The sequence below is a fragment of the Podarcis gaigeae genome (assembly GCF_964106915.1).
Source record: "Podarcis gaigeae genome assembly, chromosome: 1".
NCBI lineage: Eukaryota > Metazoa > Chordata > Lepidosauria > Squamata > Lacertidae > Podarcis > Podarcis gaigeae.
This window is the reverse complement of record NC_139678.1, coordinates 86,065,913-86,079,167: the sequence shown is the minus strand read 5'-3', so window position 1 is coordinate 86,079,167 and position 13,255 is coordinate 86,065,913. Positions and strand designations below refer to the sequence as shown.

The 13,255-nt window shown below is 40.8% G+C and overlaps 1 protein-coding gene and 1 long non-coding RNA gene across 4 annotated transcripts in view; one reads left to right on the top strand and one right to left on the bottom strand.

Annotated features, from left to right (window-relative positions):
* The window catches only part of LOC310852710, a 99,757-nt gene extending 92,844 nt beyond the window's left edge, over positions 1–6,913 (bottom strand). For both annotated transcript variants that reach the window (XR_014568349.1, XR_014568350.1), the window contains exons 1-2: positions 6,801–6,913; positions 5,236–5,654 (exon numbers count right to left, since the gene is read on the bottom strand). This is a non-coding gene — a long non-coding RNA (uncharacterized lncRNA). The remainder of the gene's footprint in view (positions 1–5,235; positions 5,655–6,800) is intronic.
* Positions 5,839–9,548, top strand: TEX12 (testis expressed 12). 2 transcript variants are annotated; one of them, XM_083754273.1, is made up of 5 exons: positions 5,839–5,976; positions 7,886–7,951; positions 8,160–8,271; positions 8,365–8,416; positions 8,949–9,548. In XM_083754273.1, exons 1-5 carry the CDS (start codon positions 5,854–5,856, stop codon positions 9,112–9,114), a joined length of 519 nt encoding a protein of 172 aa, XP_083610399.1. In that variant the 5' UTR covers positions 5,839–5,853; the 3' UTR covers positions 9,115–9,548. The 2 variants fall into 2 exon arrangements, with proteins under 2 accessions (XP_083610399.1, XP_083610400.1); XM_083754274.1 differs by lacking the exon at positions 5,839–5,976 and adding an exon at positions 6,956–7,021.
* The last annotated feature ends 3,707 nt before the right edge of the window (positions 9,549–13,255 follow it).

The following is a 13,255-nucleotide window of genomic DNA, read 5'->3' as shown; positions in this document are numbered from 1 at the left end:
CTTGGTGTCTGTGTCTTTTTTCTCTGAGTCAAAAGACCCCCCCCCACACACACATACACAGGTCTGGCTCCCAGCATACAATCTCTACTTTAACAGACATTATGGAATTGATCAGGAGAGTTCAAGTGTTCTGAAGGAAAAGTATGTTATTTCTTAACACAGAGGTTGCCAACCTTTTCGTGAGTATGTTTGCAAACCAGAGAAACTGTCACCACCTCCGCAAGCCAGCACACCCTGCAACACCCTACAGGCGACACTAGAATACTTCTTTCAAGCCTAATTTCAATAGAGGGAGGGGAACCTGTGGGAACCAGAGAAGCCTATGTGGGCACTCATGCCACACTGGTGACACCTCTCTTAAAATAACTAGGATGCTAGCAGCTGTACCCTATCCATTGCTTCTAGGATGCCTGGGATCTCTGCCCCACACTTCAAATGGAACTGGTGCAGCACTTTGTGCATGTGCACTTGCAAACACAAAAATTCGAAATAGACTGTGAAATTCAGCCATTTCTGGAGCAGATTGAACAGACCCTAATGGAGTCTGTTTCATGTAGGCATGAAAGAGGGTTTCCATGGCTTGGTTATGAGGGGAGGAGCTTAAAAGCACTGTTGCCATCAGACAAGTTCTTGGGAAAGAAGTCGAGGGCCTCAGAATCAGCCAGACGGCCCCCAAATGCAGCACATTTACCCATATTTTGAAGAACGTGAAGATACACGTATCACCATATAAAGGGAAGTAGCTGTAAGAGCACTGAATATAGTGTCTAAAATTTTCTCACTGAACCAACAAGCATCTAAGATGGACAATCCCTGCAGCATCCTGAACTAACTTCAGTTAAGTACTACAGTAAATAAAAGTATTCAGCCAGATTCTAGACTGAGTTTTTATATCTATTATTACAGCAGAAACACAAGCTTGAAGCACCTTAAAGGACAAGACATTTAAAAATAGTGTTTATCCTGATGATAATAATGCATTATTTGTTATTCACTGTTGTGGGGTTTTTTTTGTCCCAGTAGCCATTGAAGCAAATTGGTGTGAGCTAAGCAAATTAAGTCTGCATGGCATGTCCTGTACTCCATCTTAAGATGTTTACAGGCTGCAGTCTTTGGGCCTTCTCCATCATGCCCAGCTACCTCTTTCCTAACCTTTTTGTAGGTTTGCTTGACATCCAGCCTGAAGAAAAGCACTGGAGAAGATTACATACTTTTATTTTATTTACTTATAAAAAATATTTATATACTACTGCTATTTCATAGGAAAGTATCAAATTGGTTTACAATAGTACATAAAACCATACAAACCATACTTTATGACATTTCAGTTGCTACTAATAAAGGTCTTGCTCTGCTGTGGCTTTTGGATAGTTTTTAAAATATGAATCTATGATTTTAAACTATTTTAGACTGCAATCTTTATCTTATTTGAGAAGGTGTGGGGAGGATCACAATATTATTGTGATGTAAATTAGGAGACATTATGTATCATTCTTCAACAATTATTTGTTCTCCTTCAAAGAGAGACTCCAGCCTACTGCTGCTGAATTATAACTTGCCAGCAAATTTCACACCAAGTCTGGGAGCAGCTTGCCTACCTGAGAAAGCAATTGTCCCTCTTTAGGACCATTTAATTTACACTATTCAACTTGCTATGCCAATTTATCATCAGGGGCCACCTATATGGAGTATATCACACCTAATATGGTCAGACCTGATCTTCATTAGTACACTACACACCATTGATATATCATACATTGCTTGGCAGTTTTTTCTCATTTGGGAAACAAAATTTTCTCTATGTCCGCATAGTTTGATACCTACAAACTAGGAGAGCATCCTGAGGTGGGCTCTGTCCCCGAAAAAGCTTATGCCACAATAAATCCAAACACGTTAACTGACTCATATATACAGCAATAGACAGTCTCCAATCCAGCAATTGAGTCAACCTAAGTTTAGCATGATTAGAATATTATTTATTCATTTAGAAAATTTAGTATTAAAAACCTAAGGGTTCACAATACAGAATAAAACATAACAAGGTACAAAAGTGTTAAACACATCATAAAAAACATAGTAAAATGTAGTGGCATAAATACAGAAGTGAAAAATTTGATCTTGGAGGTCAGGAAATGACTGGACAAATGTAAAACAACTGATGGCAAACATGGAAAACGCCCACTCCAGTGATCTGTAGAGCATGATGCCACCATTAAGAATAAAGAGCCTTTACTGAATCAGGAGCAAAGAACATTTTCAGATGGAAAACTGTATTTTATTCTGGGCAATCTTTTGGGAGGGTGCACATGCCAATGGACAGACAAACTAGGCATGATCAGAAGCAAAAATGGACAAAACAATTAATATAAATGTCTGTGGGCCAGATAGAGCCTAGAGCATGGGTAGGCAAACTAAGGCCTGGAGGCCGAATCCGACCCAATTGCCTTCTCAATCCAGCCTGCGGATGGTCTGGGAATCAGCGCGTTTTTACATGAGTAGAATGTGCCCTTTTATTTAAAATGCATCTCTGGGTTATTTGTGGGGCATAGGAATTTGTTCACCCCCCCAAATAGTCCAGCCCCCCACAAGGTCTGAGGGACAGTGGACCAGCCCCCTGCTGAAAAAGTTTGTTTACCCCTGGCCTAGAGTCAAATTGAAGCACTGGGTCTGAGGTTCCCCACTATTGTCCTAAGTGGTCAAACATGTTTGTACTGAAAGCAGTCTTTCAGACAAAACTTGCCCCAAGGCCAGGGTCAGCCTAGGATGTTTCTCACTTCAAGCAAAACAGAAAATGCCTCCCCACACCTGCTGCTGCTTCCCCTTCCACTGCACACACACACACACACACACACACACACACACACACGCCTCCTCCTCCTCTGCAGCGCTCCCTGGAGCAGGCAGAGGGCAGCTGCATGAGAGCCCGGATGAAGAGGCAATAGGTGGGCCTGGGGGAGGTGGCAAAGATGAGGTACACTCCTCGGAGACCAAATCTGCAGCCTGAGACAACTTCCTTACCTTGTCTCATGTGCAAGATGGCCCTGCCTGAGGTTCACCACTAACTAATGCACATGCGTCCAAGGCAGTTTTGCTTTTCTCAGTGACTGTTGTATGGGGACTGCCACAACCAGGTAATTAACTGTTGGAAGCACAAGCGCGCCACCTAGTGGTTATGAGAGGAAATGCTTGAACTAGAGATTAAATCGCTCGTAGGATACATTTTTGTGTCCTTATTAAACAGTGGTAGTTTAATCAAACATTTAACACATTCAGTAAGAACAACTAAAAGTCTCTTGGTTTCTTAAAGACTAATAAATTTATCACCTGAGACTTCAATCTCCAGCAACTCCTGGTAGGACTTAGAAAAAGATTGCTGTCTAAAACTCTGGAGACCGACTGCCAGCCAATATAGACAATACTGAGCTAGATGGACCAATGGTCTGATTTGGTATAAGATAGCATCCTATAATCCTAACAATGTTCAGTATTTATTACTACCTTAGTAATAATGAAAACAGTACTATAAATTATGTATATATTATTCCCCCCTCCCTGCTACATATGGGGGCAGGGGCTTAGAGATAATGGCTTGCCTCTGGAGGAATAAAGATTTGAACTTCAACTTTCCCAAATTTTGGTTCATTTTCTTAACCTGTACACTACACTCATTGCCAGCTTCCCAAGACCATGACTAGTGCCGACTGCCCAGGATCATTGTTGACAGAATGGGGTATAAATCCAAATGCTTTAAAACTGCAAATATATCTCACTAAAGGTCTTGAAGAAACATTGAACAAATGATTAAACAAAGGTAACAGCAGGAAGCAGAACTGTGAAGGTTGTGCAATAGTGACAGAAAGGGAACATTCTGATAGGAAAGCACTGAAGGAAAAGATTCAGTGTCTTTAGAGGAGGTGAAAAGAATGTCATGATTGTGCTGGCTGGATATGTAAATGAGCAATTTCCCTACATTCCATATACAGGACTGAAAGAATTGTGTCCCCTCCAACCTTCTGCATTTTTAGTGGCAGCACTTTAATTAATTTCCTTACTCTTGAACATTCCCCAAAGGGTCAGCAGGGGGTGCTGCATGTCAGAAGATTATTCCATGGAAATTGTATTTGTCCCTTCAAGCCAACATTGCCCTCAGGTGTGCAGAATGCTACTGAGTTTGAAGAAGAGATGTGTTCTCTCTTCACATGGCTGGCCACAGCAGACACCAGTAAACTCACATCAGAAGCATGTCCCATCTGCCCAGAAGTAAAATGTTTTGAAACTAATATGAAATACTTGGTCCAGAGAATCAGAGAATACAAGAATGTCCCAACCTAGAATGATTTTGCTTACATATTCTGTAATGAAGCAGTAGTAGTTTGTTGCCAGAAAATCCTGATCCAACATATAAAATGGAATGTAACATTTAGGTCAGGGTTGTTCTTCAAGTGCCTTATGATACAATTCTGGTACCTGGATCCAAAAGCTCATTCTTTACCACTCACTGACCAATACTGACACAATGCACCTGGGAAGGAATTCACAGGAGCCTGATGGTATTGGAGCAGAATTGCACTTGGGGATATACTATATCACTCACTGGCATTTCCAGGCAGGGTTGGGAAAGATTATTGTATCTCCAGTGAAACATTGGAGAGCTGCTGTTAGGCATTGCAGTAGACCAGGATGGGCAGAAGAGATCATAGATAGGGAAGGATTTCTGACTTCCAATTGTTGAATAACAGTAACAACAAAATGACCCCCTCCCCCCCCAAAAAACCCCAAAACGACAACAACAAAAAATATTACTACTGAAAAGAAGGAAATTGAAAGTGGAGGAGGTAACCAGACGTGGGTTTGTGTATAGAACGACTGTCATGTCAGTTCATTTCTGCCACTCATATCAAATCCCTGGCCTCCAAATTCTATAATTCTAAATGTAGTTGGTGTGTCTCCAAAAACAAAGGTGATCCTGCTAGCATGAAGTCCACCACCCACAGACAGTCCTGAGCTAGATAGCTCAATGGTCTGACGACTCATGTAATGCAGTGCCTTATGTTCCTTCCTATTTTACTGAACTTTCATGAAAGAGGGGAAATAAATTTAAACATTTAATAATCTAATGACTGCACAAGATGGAAGAGCTACATAAACATGATTTAGGATTGTAGCATATGCCTCCATCCTTAATCTTTTCTCATTATTCCTAAACTTGAGAACCAAATTCCTTAAAATACTCACTCAGTAGCTGCGTCTCATTTTTTCACGAGTAGCTTATTTCTCAAGGGTGGTGATGGAGCTGATGCTTGCTTGGTAGTCACATTCCTTGATCAGGAAAGTCTGTGCACTCTGACCCTGCTCAATAACACTTTTTACTTGCCCATGAGCTGCATTCTGACATTGAAAAGAGGTTGTGGATGGAAATGCCTGGGATTGAGCATTGATTCCAAATGTTTCACTTCAGAAGCTGGCAGTCCTAGCTCTGTGTCCGAAACCTTTTCCGATTGTTTAATGCATGATTTATTTCTCTACTCACAGGTTTCTGCAAACTGTCTTGAATCTATCTTAACTCATTTTCCGGAAATGGAGCTGCAGTCACCTCAAGGGTATCCCTCAACAACTGAGGTGTCAGTACACAGAACTTTCAGTGAAGAGGCCACCTGCAGGTAGGAAAAAGTAATTATTATGCAACATTTAAAACTAAGAAATACTTCTGTAGTGGTCTCTTATACAGTACTTCTGTCTTCAGCAATTTCCTCTTCTTCTGATTCATTTGTTTCTGGAAAGATTTAGAAGCTGAGTAACATGCCACAAACACACTTTCAATCTGTGTGTGGATTAATCTGGAATAACAGGCACATGAATTCCCAGCTTGCAAAATCTAGTAACACAGGTAAGATTCCCCACACAATAAGCATACATAAACATGATGAATTCTACACCATTAACACATGTTCTTGTTACAGCACTGACAATAAACTTGTAAGTAGCGGTTTGTTAGACTAGGACCTGGGAGGCCAAGGGTTCAAATTTGCACTCAGTCATGATACTCACTGAGTGATTTTGGGCCAGTCACTGTATCTCAGTTTAGCCCACCTCACAGGGTTATTGTGAGAATAAACTGGGGAGGGGGAGATTATCTTTGGAGGAGAGCAAAGCTAGGATATAAATGTGGTAAACAAAAATAGCCTGCTTTGAATGAGTTGATTCCAATTTGTTCTTCTTGTAATTCTGAAAACAGAATCTGCAAGGAGTGATCCTTGATTAAGAATATGGAGCAGTGTGCAATTTCGTGTATGTGGCAATTATGAGAAAATAGGTGTTTGATGTGGTGCAACAAACTGAACGGACAGCATGTTGCTTCTGTGCTTTTTAAATGACAGCCAAACAAACTGGGAGTTTCATATTGGATAAATACACTTTCAAAAGTCGCTTAAGGATAAATAACCCATAAGCTGTCCTGATAAAAGTTGGTCCTCAGTATTACTTTATTGTTGTGCCTTCTTTCTCAACATGGCTATCTGATTTTGGGTTGCATCCCACTAAATTCTTCACAGAATTGGAAAAGTTAGTCATCTCCATTCACTTCAATGGGCTGACTTTGAGTATGAGTAAGACTTCAAATAAGCTTTTGTGAACAGTTTATTATATATAAAGTTTATTATATATAAACTTCCAGGATAAAAGGAGATCTGAGTTGGCTCTGAGGGAGGGCTCACAACTTTTTTTCATAGTTCCTATACAGGAAGCCTGCCTCAAACGTGCTTGCTGCAAACAAAATAAATTCTCTTAAAGACAATTTGTACCGTTATTCCGCTTCGACTTCTCTCTCTCCCGAGCTGAGGAGAGCAAACACAGCACGCGCTTCCCGCCAAAACTCCCTGAGCACGAGCCGATCGTTAACGGTCACCAGAAAAATTTTGAGGAGGGAGGGGTAGCTGAGCCCTGCGGCGCGTGCCCCCCTCGCTCCGCCTATTCCCCGCGCTGCAGGGAATGCGCATGTTCGGAAGCGGGGATCCGCGGAGAGGTCTTCTTCCCCTTTCGCCACCACCGCATTTAAGGGAGGTGTGAGGTGATGAGGAGGCGAAAATGCGGGAAAACTCCCATGGGGTGCATTCACACGAGGGGCGGAGGGAGCGTGTGGAAACACACGCACGCATATGAAGATGATAAAAGTTAAAGGGTGTCCATTGAAGGACGTTTGCATTTAATAAGGAGAAGAGCGCGCGTTTGTCCATGTTGATGAGGGATTCATTTTCCCCTCATGATTAGTTTTACCAGCAAACCAGAGCTTAAAGTAACCCTTTTCCAGCCCTGGAAGGAGCACGGGGAGCTTTCGCATGACAAAATTACACGCTGCATTCGACACACGTGTCGCAACACAGTTTGGAAAGCTCTGCTGTACTCCTTTGACTGCACATTCAAATGAAAATATGAAACATGCGGTGGTCATCACAATGAAATAAACCGATTAGATCTGCTCAACCTCTCAGTATTGATGGGCCAATATGTTTAAGTAGAGCTGCCCAACCTCATTTCCAAATAAATACCTTTTCACTCTTTTCCTAAACAGCAGTTCTTGTTTTTCCTTGCTTTTGATCTATTCCATGTTTCAAACTGTAATGTTTCCAGTGAGTGATGGGTGATAGGTTCTAGAAAACAATTGTACAACTGTTAACAGTGCCATTCACGCAAAATAAAAATTGTTGCCTGAAATACAGACCTTGGGACTGGTTGCTATGCAAATTATTTTGTTCCTGTTTTTTAAAGTTTCTGTCTAGTTTGGTTAGAGTAAGGACAGCACTGTGATATTATTTTGCAGTTACATCTTGCAATACCTTCACAGGAAAAAAATATTGTTTATCAAATATGACATTACATTTTTTATCAGGTAACAATGACAAGTAACCCAGTAAAGTCTGATGAAAATAGAAAAAAACGTAAAAAGGAAGAAAAGGTGAGCAGTTTTAAATAGCTATTTTTATTTTTTAAATGTAAAATGATTGCAGTTTCTGTTTTGGTTCTTTTTCTTTTCCAAAAATGCCTTTCTATGACACATATAGTCACATATTACGTGATTAGTGTGGTGTGAAAAAAAGTATGTGCACAGTTCTGCAAGGCTGAAAGATTATTCCAGCTTTCCATTGTTTCTTTTCTGTTGACAGAATGAATCTTCAGAAAATCCACAAATGTCTTCTTTTGAGAAAATGGATTTGTCTCTTTCTGAAAGCTCCCAGGCAGTTCTCAAAACTGAAGCCCTAGAAAAAGTTTTAAATGGTGACGTATATAAAATTATATCAACTCGTAATAAATATCACTTTATTAACTTTTACATCTACTTCTTACTAAAACAAACATTTATATTAACAGATACAAGCAAAGAAATAAATATTCTATTATCAAAATATGTTCATATTTTAAGGCAAGTATACTGTTTTATTAATTTATTTTTCATAGTATTTATCCAGCTAGTGTAACAAATATTCAGCTAAATTGTTGATAATTTCAAAGTGGTATTTGTGAAATTTTTATTAATTAAAACATTAAACCAACAAACTATTGTTCCTTATCTGGAACAACTTCAGTGTTTGACATTTGCTCTTCACTTTATGTGTAGACCTATCCTCTGTTAGTGACATTTCATAATATAATTACTTTGAAATTAAAATAATTATTTTGTTCTGATCTCCCTACATATTGACATTACAAGTAACTGTCTTTTATATAGGGTCTACAATTATTTATTCTGTGAGTTAGGAATATTTTAAATACAAAATTATACCTAAAAAATGAGACACATACCAGTATATATATAGCTCCAGTTGCATGTTTACATTATTATTGCAGAAATGTTTGCAGAATGTGTAGGTACCAGCAGACATCAGTAAAAATTAAAGTTAATTTGTAGCTTTATATTTACTACAGATTTTTATTTTTATTTTTTGTAAATAAAGTGAGAGAGCAGCAATGGATGCCTCATATGTAGAGGAGCTTGGAGGAATTCTGAAAGAAGCTGGTTCTATAGAATATCACTTGAGATTGAAATGGGAGAATCTAAAGCACAGGTTTGCTGCAATGACAGGCCCTCTACAATGTGAAAATGGATTATCTAGCAAATGATCTTTATTCAAAGGCACTGGCTGCATGTTTAGAGTTCTATATCTGCTGAACACTAATGTATAATTGAAATACCCTTCTATCTGGCTGGATGCTTGATGTACACACTTGTATTGTATACTGTCTTCATGCAAGTTATGATTTCACTGCCTGTAAAAAGTATCTCTGTCATGAGGATAGAATCTCTGCCATGCATGTCTACCTGTCTGTTCTTTGTGACCTCTATTCATGACCTCCAGCCCTTACTACACATCACTTGCTCATATCTTTCTGCAACTGCATTGCTCCTCACAATGAATTCTGTAAATTCAAATGTATGTGGCATTGGCACTGTGTATATTTTCCTCTGAGGACTTAATATGAGCAATCCTGCTTTTTTAATGTTTAAAATTTGTGAACTCACATGCTTATTAAATAGATATTCACTGAACAACAAATCTCAAGTTGCAGGAGAAATCCAGTCAGACTGAAAACATGGGATTATTTTATTTGTTTTGTTGTATTATATTTTTTTGCTGTAATCCACCCTGGGGTCTTATGGGGAAGGACAGGTTAATTAATTAATAATATCTGAACTATAGGCTATGTTCAGATATCCTGCCACTTTCATAAGTTTTTTTCTGAAAAAGGTAAAGCAAGCCTCAGGACAAGGAGGGGAATGTGGGAGCTGTTCCACTCTATTAAGGGCTATTTATGGCCCGTTTAATCTTATTAGCCAGGGCCTGGTGCTGTGATCCATTGCAAGCATTTCCTCCAGGCAGCAGGAGGAGGATGGATAATTCTGGCAGTGGGTGGCTGGCTGGGTGGGCCTGCCTGCCACAGATCCATTACAATGGAAATGTCTCCCATCAATTTGTCCTCATTTCCATGTCAATGGCATGGGTAAGAATGGGCAGCTGTGGGGGCAGGACCTTCTGGTCCCATCTGGGATAGTCACCACTCCCTTCATTGGGGCATGGTGCTCTTTTGGGACTCCTTTTTTTCAAAACCAGTGTTCCCCCTGCCCCCCCTTGCAGAGTATGTATATTTATTTATGCCCATTTAGGCAATGAGGAAAAGGTTCATTAGCTTTGGGTTGTTAACAAGGAGGTGTCTTCCCTTCTGTCCTGCTGTCATGTCAGCCCTGCTGTTTGATCAAGTATGGCTTGACCCTTCATTGTAACCCCCAAAGTCATCACTGCATGCTGAGTTAGTCATGCAAAGTCAAGAGGAAACAAGAGAACCATTTCCTTTTTTCCTTATTTTCGAGAGAGGTGTTGATGTGGAGAGGGGCAGCGCTGGGAACTCAGGCCCAGCAGCAGTAGCAGCAGGAACACAAACTAATGGGGGATCCTGCAGATAAGACTTGTTTATTCAGCACTCATCTCAATTTACTTGCACAAGCTTTATGCAGAGGTTAGACTCTATGGTATCTGTTGAGCATTCATTTGAATTCATTGACAGGCAGTTATATGACAATGAACATTCATCCTGATTTCCTTGTGCAGTGTTTACACATTTTCCCGTTGATCTTTCATTTAGGGGAAGGGTCGTAGCTCAGTGGTTAGAGCATCTGCTGTGCCTGAAAAGGGTCCCAGGTGCAATCCCAGGCATCTTCAGGTTGGGCTGGGAATATCCCCTGTCTGAGATATTGAAAATCTGATGCCAGTCAGTGTACCTGCTTCCCTCCCAGCACAGGTCAAAGACAGTATTGAATCAAGGAACTTGTGCACCTCCAAGTAGGGCCACAGAACAACAAATCTTGGACATGAACTGGAAAGGTCCACATCTAACATGTACTAACAATTAAATATTCATTCAGTGGGACAGACATTTGCTTATACTTGATCAAAAGGGTCTGCACTGATCCTGAGAAATTCCACAACATTGACCTTTGATGGGTCTCTTCAGGGACAGACTTTCTACAACCAAGCTATGACTATTGAAAACACTCTATTCTGGATCCTTCATGATGCATTTAGGTAGTTTTAGACATTTAAGAGTGGCCCCATCACAACTCTTTAGACCGTGGTTGATGAACCTGTGGCCCTCCAGAAGTTGCTAAACCACAGTTCCCATCATCCCTGAAGGTTGCTTATGGTCCAACCAGTCATATGACATGGCCCCCAATAGGTGCTGGATAGCTCCACCGTTTGTCTGTGACTCATCTCAGTTCACTGATCGCCTGATTAAGAGGATGAGGATGCCCAAAAACTTGAGTGTATATGCAATCTTTCAGAGACTGCAAATGCTTGTGAAGACTTCTGAAGTCAATATTGTGTATATGTGTGCACAAACACTGTCTCAACAAGTCCTTCCCATATCTATTGGAAATATTTTCTCTATGATTCAACTTATGCACAACCCTACCCCCCTTTTTTGTCTTTCCATTTTTGTCTTTTGATTTGGCATGTCTAAGCACCCCTGGCATTTTATTGTTTAAAGCTACAGCCCTCATCAGCTAATTAAAACACATAAAGTGGCCATTGCAGAAGTTTGACCTGCATACTGGATTGAGATTTTTTTTTATTATACATTTTAAAAAAATCTTTATAGTCTGTTGACTTGGTTCTTAATGGTCATCATGCATTAAACTTCATTGGGGTGGGGGTTTTTTGGGGGGGGTCATTTGAATTTGTCCCTGTGTTAATGCCAACCAGTTAGGCCCAGTAGGAAGAATGGGGCACTGACCACTGTCTGAAGCTAGCCCCCACCGGCCGGCCTTCTTATAGACCACCGGATGGCACTACTTGCCAGCTCTCTCCTCCTTCATGCCAATCTTGCCCTTATAGAACTCAGCAAAGAGAATGGGGACAAAACTAGAATTAGATGGTTCTGCAAATCATTAGTGCTGGATCCATCAACTGTTGGGCTCTTTACCTTCTGCCCTACCACTTCCAATGGCACCAGCCACTACTACTTCTCTCATGGGGTTCTTCATTATGACCAAAAATATAAGAGTTATTACTTGAACATCAATGACTGCCGCTTTTAGCCTCCTTTTCTGTTGTTCTGTCCAGAGTGCCTGACAAAGCAATCTGCTCCCTGTGATGATACATGTATAACCTATTCTGATGATATCACCATCTCCTCACAATTCTCTGAGAAAGAATAGGCAAGGGACAGCGCTTCTCCTAAATTCTGGCTGAACTTGGCTGTTTCAGTGTGGCAATATACAGTGCTTGAGGGAGGGCAGAAGAGAGAAAAGGGTTTTGCCAGCTTTGAATCCACTCAGACTGGCTCACTCTGAGCTCCATGAAATGGATTTGAGGTTGCTGGGAGAGGGATCTGCTGCCACTATTGCTTCCTGTCACACACTAATGATTCAATCAGTCTAATTGATATTGATGTTTGTGTGGGGTCTACCAGGATTTGGAAAGAGAGCTGGGGGCAGGAACAGTGAGACTTCTGTATCAGCTACAAGCAAGCAATGCTTTGCTGGGTACGGGGGTGGGCTTTGGTAATATGGCACCCTGAGCAAGGACAAAAATTGGTGTGCCCCCTCACCCATATTAAAATATAGATATTATTATTATTATTTATGCCCCTTGGCACCCTGTACAAGAGATCCACCCACACCATCCTAAATCGGGTGCTACTGGATTTAGTAGAGGAGCTGAGAAAGGAAGGGAACATGACTGGGTTCAGCTTCATTTTGAAATTACTCCAGTATAGGATTAATGAACATGATCAGTGTAATATAGTGCATGGGTGAGGATCCTGTGACACTCTGGATGCTGCAGGATTCCAATCCAATCAGCTCCAGTCAGCATGGCTTATGGTCAGAGATTAGGAGAGTCCAGCAACATCAGAAGAACCAGAGGTTCCCCACCCTGAGCAAAGATGGCATTTTGGTAGAGCCATCCACAATTCTGAGCTTTCAATTAGGTTAAATGAAAAATAGAAGAGAAAGCACTAAATCCAAGTAGCTTAAAGCCAAAACAAAGAAGGATCAATACTTGGCTTGGAGTCTGTTGCTAAACATAACGGGCTTCCTATGTCACTCCTTCCAAGAAACCCTGTATTTTGGATTCTGAATTCTGATGCCTCACAATAGGAATGTGTCACCTGTAGCCTGAAGATGTTGCTGGGCTACAATACTATTGTCTTGGACCTTTGGCTATGCTGGCTGGGGCGGGTGGGAGCTGGAGTCCAACTACACCTA